We start from the raw sequence: 12,404 nt of genomic DNA on the forward strand, positions 1-12,404 counted from the left end.
TCTGGTCTTTGATGGTGTTGATGGATAGAAGAAAAAAGAGCAGGTTGACCCAGAGGCAGATTGAGTAGATGGACTCCTTTATTGTGATACTTATTCCCCTGGGCCCAATGGTCCAGTAAACACTGGATTCGTTACATTACATTTTTTTTATTTCAATTAGTATGTAAATGCCTATATCCGCTCCAACACCCCAAAAACCCTTCTTAAGTAATAGAAACACCCATACTATGATTATACCCACCCCATTGACTGATTACAGCATTATGCATATTATACACGTGTCTTTACCTTGAAAATACAGTTCTTCGCAGTAATTTGTTGCTACAAATTCCCTTAATCTGCAGTTCTCAGGGGAGGGAGGAAGGGGCCGTGACCCAGGACTCACTTACGTAGCTGGGAAAGGAAGGGAGGAGGAGGTAACATTTCTTTACCCAGAAGTATCCTTTAGATCCCCACATTTCTTATGCAGCTGCAACACTTATCAATTCTTAACAAGGAGAAGGGAAGGGAGAGGGGTAACACTTTATCTATTAAGCGAAGGAACCGTGCATTCCTGTGCCTACACCCTGATAACATGTCAGCCCACCAGCGGTTTTCCATGTCTGTTAGTGAACCCTCCCATATCCCAACATTGACCTTTCACCCCAACCTGATCTTGGAAGGTTCATAGCTCAACGTCACTATCATTCATGTGCTTTGCTAATGATCCGCGATGCAGCTGCGGTCAACTTCAGACTATGTCTCATATCCTTGACGAGTGCATGGGGCACATTGCACAGACGCTGAGCGATTCATATGCTAAGACACTTAAGAGAGGGATAATAAGGCCAACCATTAAAGCTGTGATGAACGTAGAGACGGATAAAATATACATATATATTAATATTACAATACGTTTTGCAATGTGTTTGGAGACTAGCTGTTAACATACGTGCAACAGCCCAGCGTTATAAGATTTAGAAATATGTCTCTTGTGATAAACAAGTAAACTGCAAAGGAACAAGACAAGTTTCAAAGAGTAGAGTTGCACAAGTTTTTTGGTGTTTGTAACAAGGGCAAGAACCGTACTGATGGATCGAAAGTACTGGGAAGACATCTTGACACAAACAGCTCATGCTAACAGCCAGAACTTTAATTAGGGTTGTCTGGAATGCCACATGCCAGCAGGGGCCTGTGACCTAATGAAATATGGTCCCGCACATGTAGTAGTTGGCAATCTCTCAGCATTCAAGGGTTTGTCTTCCAAGAAATGATAGCCAATTATCACTGGTGGATTCCTGTAATGAGGCCAATCTGGGATCCACAGATCTTATGACAGATGGGGCAGACATTTCCCAGTGGAAGGGGCCGATCTGGGTTGTTGAATCAAGCTATGGTGCGTTCTCACCTCCTCTCCCATTTCTCCATTTCCTGATGTCTTCACTGGGTCTCGAAACAGTGGGATCCTTGCCACAAGGCCTTTCTCCATTGAACCGGTCGAGGGCTTGGGTCTCCCATAAGTTTATGAGGATCAGGGCCAGCTCTAGCTTTTTTGCCACACCAGACAAAAAAAAAAGTGGCAAGACTGCCGAAGCAAAAAAAAAAAAAACGACAGCCGCAGGGAGTGTGTGGAGGGCAGTCAAGGCGGCTCGCAGGGGGGTGAAGGGTGGCACCCGCCCACTCCCTCCGCCCGTGGGCAGCCAGGTGAGAGGGGCTTCCCCCTCCGGCCTTGGGGTGCCTCTCCCAGCCAGGCAGGCGGAGGCCCCGAGGGCTGCAGGAGGTGCTGGCTCACCCGCTCCTTTAAAGTCAGTCAGCGCAGCAACGCCTCACGCCGTGAACGTGACCGGAGTGCATGCTGGCGAACGCTGGAATTCAAATCTATGGGATGATGCCACCTGCTCCTCATCCTCCTTCTTCTCTCCCTGTCGTCGATCCATGGATTTTAAGCCCGTAGTTGGACCTCCTGTAAAACAGAAACCATTCAATTTCACCCTGAGACCCCCTTTGTGGAGCCCAGTCACTTGTGTTGACCTGAAGCGTCTTCCAGAAAGGCAGCTGGTCTTGACGCCATCGAAACCTGGAGAATACATCGCTTCCCGTGGGAGTGCGTTTACTTTTCTACCACCCGCACTGACCCGTTCCCAGAGAACGAACCAGAGCACGGCAAGTTTAACTGCGTATTATTGGCATTTGGGAGCGTTAGATGGATGGATGCATGGATGGATGGATGGATAGAGGGGTGTGTATGGAAGTGGATGGTACATGGGCAGGGGTACGCAGGTAGCTAGACGGACAGATGGTGGGTGTGATGGGTACCCCCCAGGTGTTCCACCTGGAATTGAGGTATCACTGAGCCCTGTGACCCACTAGCCTGGGCTCCCTCTCTCACTGTGCTTCTTTGACAAGTTGCAAAGCCCTCCCAGCCTGCACTCATACCCAGCATTCGCACAGGTAGGGACACACCCAGCTGCAGTTACATGCAGGCTAGGACCCCAAAGCAGTACCATCCTGCCCTGGTCAAATCTGGCCCGTATATGGGTTTAATACCTGGTCCACCTCTCCCTCAATGTGAAGAGGACCATGCACACTTGTGGTAACCAAGCTGAGATTTTCCCTAGACACTTTCATCAAACGTACACTGGTTTGGATTAAAACATAAAATAAGGTTATTAACTACAAAAGGATAGATTCTAAGTGATGGTAAGTGAGAGCGAACAGATCGCCTAGTAAATAAACAAAACCACAAACTGAGCTTAACACACTAGATAGGTAGGATATGAATTAGCAAATTCTCACCCCGAGTGATAAACAGGCTGGCAGATTTTTAAGGCACAAACTGCCTTGGCTTTGCAGGTTTGGGTTTCCCAAGTTTTCATACACAGGCTAGAATTCCTTTCGCCTCGGAGCATCACTTCCCCCCTGTTCAGTCTTTGTTCCTCAGGTGTTTCCAGGTGTGGTGTTGCAGGGAGAGTGAGGTCCCCCCATGATGTCATTTACCCCCTTTGTATCTTCTTCCCACTTGCTGGAAAGCTCTTTTGCTGTGACCTGTGTCAAGCAGTTCCCATTGTGTAGTGCTCTCTCTGAGAGGTTTCTATTGTACACAATTGCTGGGGTAATCACTGTGCCTCTGTGCAGTTCCTCAATAAGCCATTAACCTTGTTTGGCCTTTTTACTGTTGTACCTGAAAGGCAGCTTGTGGGTGTTTTCAACCTCACAACATGTTTCAGTAACACCCACGTAGCCAAACTTCATAACTTCACCTACGACGACAGCACATACAATCCAATGTGCTATTACTGTGTAGCAGATCAAGGCTTTTAGAATGATACCTCACAAGGCAGACTTGCATAAGGCATATCCCTAATTACATGACAGTGGTGAATATTGGGAGGTCAGGAGGTCACAGTGGGGATAAGGCTGAATGGACAGATATGTATAGGGATAGATGGGGGTACTGGGGATGGATAGATGGATAGGGGAGTGGGCTTTGGTGGGTTAGAGCAGTGGGGGAGCTAGGAGTCAGAACTCCTGGGAGGGAAGTGGGGTCTAGTGGGTTAGAGCAGGGGGGCTGGGAGCCAGGACTCCTGGGTTCTATCCCCAGCTCTGGAAGAAGAGTGGGGTCTAGTGGTCAGAACAGGGGGTGGCTGGGAGCCAGGATTCCTGGGTTCTATCCCCAGATCTGGGATGGCAGTGGGGTCTAGTGGTCAGAACAGGGGGGTGGCTGGGAGCCAGGATTCCTGGATTCTATCCCCAGATCTGGGAGAGGAGTGGGGTCTAGACAATTAGAGGGGGAGGGTTGGGAGCCAGGATTCCTGGGTTGTATTCTGGCTTTGGAAGGGAAGTCAGGTTAGGAGTCGGGACTTATGCTGGAAGCTTGCCCCAAAAGAAGGGCCCCTGGATGGAGAGTTTATCCCTCTAATTGGGTGCCTCGCCCTGGTAATTACAGCCTTTCCAGGAAGTTGTTGGGCAAACAAGACCAGCCAGGCAGAATTCCAGCACCCTGGCTCCCTCTGATCCCCCAGTGATGCCTTCCCCAACAGATCCACCCCCCTAGCATCCCTTGGCTCTTTTGCTATCCAGCTGACCCCAACTGCCATGAATGGGGTTTTGGCCTAGGGGATGGTGGGGTTCATTGAAATCCCTGGCAGGAAATGGCAAAGTTTGCAGCATCTCTAAAGGGTGGGGTCAGGGAGAATTAGCTGGGTTTGTCTCCTCTGGGTCTCATGCAACCCAGCTAGGAAGTGGGACTACAGCCCAAGAGTCCTGGCTCCCAGCCCCCCCCAGCTCTGACCCACTAGACCCCACTCCCCTCCCACACACAGGGATAGAACCTAGTTGTCTTGGCTCAAAGCTCCCCCTGCTCTAACCCACTAGACCCCACTCCCCTCCAGGAGCTGGGGAATTGCTTTAAAAATATCTCTTCTGTTGTTTGCTGGATAGCTGCTTAGATGTCTGAGGGATGTACATTGAGATATTTCTCAGGAGTAATTGGAAGAGCTCTTTCGACCAAGTGGTACGTGTGTGTTTAGTTAAATACCTAGCAGAGGACCTCACCCTCCCTGATTGAACTAACCTCGTTATCTCCAGACTGATTCTGGGCTGCATATTTATACCTGCCTCTGGAAATTTCCATTACATGCGTCTGACGAAGTGGGTATTCACCCACGAAAGCTTATGCTCCAATACATCTGTTAGTCTTAAAGGTGCCACAGGACTCTCTGTTGCTAGTTAAATACCTGTTAATAAAAACAACTGGGCATTTTAAACAGTCTGGAAAAAAATCAGTTCTCCTCTAACTTAACTGGGTTTCATATCCTTTGTTCCTGCAAGACTGCAACCCTGTCAGGTTTCCTGTCTTTCACAGAGACTTCCAAATAACCTGCAAGAGTAATCCTGGATTATTGTTACTGCAGAGTACCAGAGTATTATACTGCACGAAAAAATATTATGCTATTCTACAGTAATAACAATAGCAATAATACAGTTAGAGCATTAGTACTGCAAGAGAGTGCTCTGGTATTTTTGCAGTAATAATAGTAATAATAGATTTAGTACTACATGAAAGTACTCTGGTATTGTCCAGAATGAATATCATTAGACTATTAGTACTGCACAAAGGTACTCTGGTGTTTTCCAATAATAATACAGATAGACTATTAGTAGTGCGCAAAGGCATTCTGGTATTCTCATACTGTTGGTACTGCATAAAAATACTCTCACTGGAGAATAACTGTAAAATACTAAAGGACTTTTGTATCCCTGTTAAGAATATTAAAGTAAGAGTGAGTTTACTGAAGTATTGCTGGAAAGTAGCAGAGCACAGTTTTACAGTACTAACGCTTCACCTGGAATATTACTGTAGTATAACAGTACTTATAATAATGCAACTGGAATATTACTTAAAAATACCAGCGGATTATCTATAACCCTATTAAGAGAAATCCAGCACCAGTGGACTTACTGGTGTTCAGTTATAAAATATCTGAGTCTTTTGTTTCTATGACAAGTACTACAGCTCTTGTGATTCTCCTTTTATGAGTACTACACTAAAGAGTGAGTTTTCTGGAAGTATTGCCTGCATCTATTTGTACAGTATCAATAATTTTATTGGCCCATTATGGTAGAATACTAAGGTAGATTTTATAGCCTTATTAAGAGGCCTAAGGTATTTAGCTGAGCATTGTCATAGCATACCAGAGTGATAATATGTATGGTATTAGTATGCTTTCTAGTAATGTAACTAGAATATTTCTTATAGAATACCAAAGTATTTTATGCCCTATTAAGTGCACCATGCTGATAGTGAAATTAATAGTGGAATACCAGAGTATTATTGCTCAGTACTATAATAAAGTAATTGGAGTACTGCTCTACAGTACCAGATTGTCTTTAGAGAACCTATAAAGAATACTACAATATTACTGAGCTTTTGTATGGTACCAGTAATCTAACTGGGTATTAAAAGAGTACTTTTGCATGGTACTACAATAACTGGACTATTACTCAGGAATACTGAAGTATATTTTGTAGTCCTATTAAGATTGCTACCATACTAGTCATCTTACTGGAGGATTACTTTAAAATATCAGAGTATTGTACCTTTTCTGGGCCTGATTATAATACTGGACTGAAGCATACCAGAGTACATTTTAAAGATCTAAGAATATTTCAGTACCAGTGAGCTTTCTGGGGTATTACTATAAAATACTAGAGTACACTTTGTAGCCCTATGAGAAGTACCACAGTCCTGGCGATATTACTGGAATATTACTGTAGAATACCAGAATACCTTTTGCAGCTCTGTTTAGTATTATTCTACCAGTGAGATTGCTGGACTAGTAGTATAATATACCAGAGTATCTTTCATGGCTGTGTTAAGAGTACCAAACTCCTGGTAATCTTATTACTTAAAATACCAACGTACTTTGTAGAGACCTATAAACAGTGAAAATACTAATGATCTTACTGGAGTATTCCCATAGAATACAAGAGTACCTTTTGCACCTCTATTGAATATTACTGTATCGGTGAGCGTGCTGGAGTATTACCACAGAATACCAGAGTACTTTTTGTAGTCCTTTTAAGGCTACAATAATATGGGTGATCTAACTAAAGTATTATTGTAAAACACCAGAATACCAACTGTAGTTCTCCTAAGAGTGCCACAGTTCTGGTTATCTTACTGGAGTATTACAGCACAATAGCAAGGAATTCTTGGTATCTCTATTAAGACCATTTATGTTATCAGTGAGCTTGTTAGGCTATTACTCCAACATTCCAGAGCACCTTCGGTAGTCATAATTAGAATACCATAGTGTTAGTATTCTTACTGGAATAGTACTGTAAAATACCAGAATACCTTTTGTAATCTTAATACCACAGTACTAATATTCTTCCTGGAGTACTACTGTAAAAATACCAGAGTACCTTTTGCAGCTCCATCTCATATCACCACACCAGTGAGCTTGCAGGAGCATTACTGTGCTATACCAGAACACCTTCTTTAATACAATAAAATAATAAATAGTAATTAATACTATCGCAGTACTTGTATTCTTACTGGAGTATTACTGTGAAGAACCTCAGCACCTTTTTGCAGCTCCATTTATTAATACTGCACCAGAGGGCCGTGTTATTATTGGCAAGGCATTGCCTGAACCCACAAACTGGGGTCACCCTGGGGTGCCAGCAGCAGCAAAGGAGGGAGTCCAGGGAAGGGGGGCTCCAGAGGAAGGGGGAGGAGCAAGAGAGGAGAATTGAGGGAACAACTGCTGCACATCTGGCAAGCGGCAACAGGGATGCTTGGGAAGAAGGAGGGACATGTGCCAACGTCTGCTGAACCTGTTGGTCAGCATTCTAGGCAGACTAACTGGCTGGATATAAACCGCGTTGGGGTGCACACCCTTTCCTGGCTGGGTGCATCGCCCGGTAGCCTGGCTGCCTCTCTCTCTGGGAGCTTTGGAATCCCCTTTGGGTTTAGTGATTGGTGCCTCTAACGAGCAGTATGGAGGAGCGGCGAACCAAGGCCAGCAGGCTGAGCTGGGCAAGGAGAATGGGGTCCCTGATCCTGCACATTGTGCTGATGGGTAAGAGAGTCCATCTGTCTGAGTGATCTGCTTACAGAGAGGGAGTGGGGAGGAGAGAAGCAGGACTCCTGGGTTCTATCTGCCACTCTGGGAGAGGAGTCGAGTCGGGTCTAGTGGGCTGGAGCAGGGGAGCCAGGACTCCTGGGTTCTACCCCTAGCTCTGGGAGGGGAATCTCATGGGCTAGAGTTGGGCGGCTGGGAGCCAGGATTCCTGGGTTCTATCCCTGGCTCTGGGAAGGGGAGTGGAGTCTAGTGGTTAGAGCAGGCGGGGGGCTGGGAGGCAGGACTCCTGGGTTCCATTCATAGTTCTGTGAGTCAAGGGTGGGATGTGTCCATTTTATCTAAAGTATTCCCTGCACTGTGGCAAATCTGCAGCTTCCTATTAATTGTTGTTGCTGGTCTCATTAACTTACTGCCTTGGCTGAGGGCTAGAGAGCCAGGGGCCTGGCAATTCTGTTATCCTTCTTCTGACTCTGGGTCAGCATCAATCACTGGTTGCAAAATTGCCATCAATTTGCAGGGTCTGGGTTGTTCAAATGTTTTGGTCAAAAAACTGCAAAATGCTGGGTCAAGTAATTTGTGATGGAAAAATCCATGCTTAAAAAATACTTGTGATCCAAAAATTGCCAACGTCTGGGTTAAAAAATGCCAAATTCTGGGCAGAAAAAATATTTCCGGAGGAAAAAAACAGAAAAATCTGTGTAAAAAAATATTTAAAAATGCAAAAATCTGGGTTGAAAGATATTTTCGGAGGGGCAAACATTGGCCCAGAAATACTAAAATTTGGATAACAACAATTGGGATTGAAAGGGGAACTGGTCAAAAAAAATTGGTGGTTTGGGGAAAAAGCAGTAATTTGTCTAAAAAAAACCTCCTAAACTCTGGGTCAAACATTTTGGGGTCAAATACGCAAAAATTGTGGTTGAAAGAGGACCTGGTCCAAAAATGCAGAAATCAAAGACGTTTAGTGGGGAAAAGAAGCCAAGATTTGTCGAAAAATACTAAACTCTGGGACAAATGTTTGAGTTGAAAATGTAGCTGGATCCAAATGCCATCACCTGGGCAAAAAAAGGATTTTGTGCAAACATGCAACATGCTTTTGGTTAAAATAATGCAAAAAAAAAGTGTATTTTTTTATTTTGGCACAAAAATGGGTTAAATTGTAAGAACTGTCCTAAATCTGTGTCCATAGCAAGCGTGCTCCAGCGTGGCTCTTTTCATACACCATCGAAATCATTTCGTTATTTCTCTGGCCTGTTTCACCTTTTGCTAGCAACCTTCATATTGCGTTTCAAGTCCTCCCTTGTCTCTGCAACTCCTCCCTAGTTAGAATCACCTGCAGATTTAAGTCAGACTCTGGTTAAATGCAAACACTGTGCAGCTGTTTCCCAGCTGCTCCACCCCAGAGGTGGCTGCATTGCGGCCCCGGGCCAGCCATCCTTGTGGGCCTGTTCCCCAGCTGCCCTGCCCGAGATGTGGCTGTCTTTCTCTCAATGTCTGCGTACCCCTCCCCCCATATTTTAAGCCTCTCTCCTAATCAAATGAAGCAGCTGGCACAAACTTTTTAATCCCGTCACATCGGGCACGGCACAGACACACAGGAAGAGATAGTCCCTGCTACAAGCAAAGGACAAGCTACACAGAATCATGCTCCCCATTTTATAGAGGGGGAAACTGAGTCCCAGAGCAAAGCATGGACTTACCCACAGGGAATCTTTAGCAAAATGGGGAATAGAACCCAGGAGTCCTGGCTCCCAGCCCCCACTGTTCTAACCCACTAGATCCAGGGATAGAACCCAGGAGTCCTGGCTCCCAGCCCCGTCCCCCACCCCTGCTCTGACCACTAGACCCCACTCCTCTCCCAGAGCTGGGGATTGAATCCAGGAGTCCTGACTCACAGCTCCCCCTGCTTTAACCACCAGCCCCCACTTCTCTCCTAGAACTGGGGAGAGAACCCAGGAGTCCTGGCTCTCAGCCCCCACTGTTCTAACCCACTAGACCCGGGGATAGAACCAGGAGTCCTGGCTCCCAACTCCCCCTGCTCTAACCACCAGCCCCCACTTCCCTCCCAGAGCTGGGGAGAGAACCCAGGAGTCCTGACTCTCTCCTGAAGTGCTCCAGAATTATGTGAGGGGAGAAAGTTATCCCGTTGGTCTCTCCTCCATGTCCCTCAGCCAATGCTTGACCTGCCCACACACTCCAGCTGAGCTGTGCCAGGCGAACAGCTCTGCCCGCCGGGACCCCAGCGAGGCCAGGCCTGGAAGATAAGGTGGGCACCGTCTTCCCGAGCGCTCATCCCCCGGCCCCGGGTGCAACCAGCCAGCAGAACTCCATGCCTCAGGGGGAGTTCTACAGCTGGGCTGTTTAATTGGCTAATGAGGGACCGCTGTAATTCTTAACGAGTCACTGCCCGGGCAAGCCTGGCAAAAGGCGACATCATTCATGTGGGCCGTGTGGCTGGAGTAATTGGGTCTCAGGGCGCTGGCATCTGGCTTACACAATGCCAAGGAGTGGGAGGGAGGAGACTTGATGACATGATAGATGGGGGGCAGAGATGGGGACGGGATACCAGGGTAGATGGGCCGCTGGGTCTGACCTGGGGTGACAGGGGTGGGGGCGGGATACCAGGGTAGATGGGCCGCTGGGTCTGACCTGGGCTGACAGGGGTGGGGGGCGGGATACCAGGGTAGATGGGCCTATGGGTCTGACCCGGGGTGGCAGGGATGGGGGCGGGATACCAGGGTAGATGGGCCTATGGGTCTGATCCGGGGTGACAGGGATGGGGGCGGGATCCAGGATAGATGGGCCGCTGGGTCTGACCTGGGGTGAGAGGGATGGGGGCGGGATACCAGGGTAGATGGGCCGCTGGGTCTGACCCGGGGTGACAGGGGTGGGGGCGGGATACCAGGGTAGATGGGCCTATGAGTCTGACCTGGGATGACAGGGATGGGGGCGGGATGCAGGATAGATGGGCCTATGGGTCTGATCCGGGATGACAGGAGTGGAGGCGGGATCCAGGATAGATGGGCCTATGGGTCTGACCCGGGGTGGCAGGGGTGGGGACGGGATACCAGGGTAGATGGGCCTATGGGTCTGATCCAGGGTGACAGGGATGGGGGCGGGATACCAGGGTAGATGGGCCTATGGGTCTGATCCGGGGTGACAGGGATGGGGGCGGGATCCAGGATAGATGGGCCGCTGGGTCTGACCTGGGGTGAGAGGGATGGGGGCGGGATACCAGGGTAGATGGGCCGCTGGGTCTGACCCGGGGTGACAGGGGTGGGGGCGGGATACCAGGGTAGATGGGCCTCTGGGTCTGATCCAGGGTGACAGGAGTGGAGGCGGGATACCAGGGTAGATGGGCCTATGGGTCTGACCTGGGATGACAGGGATGGGGGCGAGATACCAGGGTAGATGGGCCTATGGGTCTGACCCGGGGTGGCAGGGATGGGGGCAAGATATCAGGGTAGATGGGCCTATGGGTCTGACCCGGGGTGGCAGGGATGGGGGCAGGATACCAGGGTAGATGGGCCTCTGGGTCTGACCCGGGGTGCAGGGATGGGGGCGAGATACCAGGGTAGATGGGCCTAGGGGGCTAATCCGGGGCACCAGGAAGGATTAAGGATGCCGGGGTGTGGCTAGCCCAAAGATGCTGGGCCGGGCCAGTCGCTAGACCTGTTACGACACGAAGGCAGAACCGCATTCCACGGTGCTGGAGCTCCCTGCCTCGATCCTTCACTTCCTTCTCCCTAATCCCGGGTAATCGCCACCCCGTAATTAAACATGGGAACATGAAGCCAGCTGTGATGCGCCTGCTCGGATCCCATCCCGGCCCTGGAATGTGGATCTGCCTCTGGGAGCAGCCGGGGAACAGCCCTAGGGCCGAGACCCTCAGTCCCAGGACCGTCACAGTGGGGTGAACCCGAGGCAGGGAGCTGCTCAGAGTGTGACCAACATAGTGGGGCTGTCTGAGTCTGCCGGGAGCCTGAGCCAATTGCTCGGAAAGGTGTGAACCACCCTGATTAAAACCAACACTGCCTGAGTCTTCAGAGAGCCTGAACCGATTGCTCCGAGAAGCCCAAATCAGAGCTGGGTGGGAAACAGTTTCCTGCCCCGCAAATATTTTCCAAAAAATTTTCCCAGCTGAAACGTCAAAACCCTGACGATATCAAGGAACTGAAAAAAATATTTTTCACATTCCACTTTTTTCTGAACTTTTTTTCTTCCCCTCTCCTTCCCCCCAGCTCATTTCCTTACATTTCAAAAATCAAAATCTGTTTGAGGCAGGAATTTTTCTGTCCAAAAATGTCCAAATCAAACTTTTTGGCCTGCTCAAAAGACTTTTTTTTTTTCCCCTCAACTTTTTCTCAGCTGGGGAAATTTGGCCAGCCCACCCCTGTTTCGCGAAGAGTTCCTGTTTCGACAAATGGGCAAATGTTGATGGGAAAAAAACAAATGTTTCCAACTAACTGTTCAAAAGTCGGATGGCAAATAAAAAGAACCCCACATTTTATTATTTTTAAATATCTCTTGATTTTTATCAGCTCATCCTTGCTTGGGAACCTGGCTCTTGATTTTGAACACTTAAGGCCGGCAATGTTTTATTGAATTGGCTATCTATGAAAGGTGGAAGTTAGGAGAGAATGAACATCTGGTGCTGAGATGCAGTCACCTCTGGAATGGGGAGCTGGGGAACAGCCGCACATGGATGGCTTGACTGGCACTGAGATGCAGCCACTGCCGGTGTGGGGCAGCTGGAGAACAGCCACACACAACACTGCACAGGAATGGCTTGCCCAGTGCTGAGATGCAGCTACTTCTGGTGTGGGGCAGCTGGAG

The 12,404-nt window shown here is 48.3% G+C and overlaps 1 protein-coding gene across 1 annotated transcript in view; it reads right to left on the reverse strand.

Annotated features, from left to right (window-relative positions):
* Window positions 1-1,805: 1,805 nt before the first annotated feature.
* MAPK7 (mitogen-activated protein kinase 7) overlaps window positions 1,806-12,404 on the reverse strand; it is a 79,992-nt gene continuing 69,393 nt past the window's right edge. Inside the window, exon 5 of the mRNA XM_034768871.1 lies at window positions 1,806-1,942. Coding sequence (XP_034624762.1) covers window positions 1,806-1,942 — 137 coding nt within the window. The remainder of the gene's footprint in view (window positions 1,943-12,404) is intronic.

Source organism: Trachemys scripta, chromosome 4 (assembly GCF_013100865.1).
Source record: "Trachemys scripta elegans isolate TJP31775 chromosome 4, CAS_Tse_1.0, whole genome shotgun sequence".
In the NCBI taxonomy this organism is placed as follows: Eukaryota; Metazoa; Chordata; order Testudines; family Emydidae; genus Trachemys; species Trachemys scripta.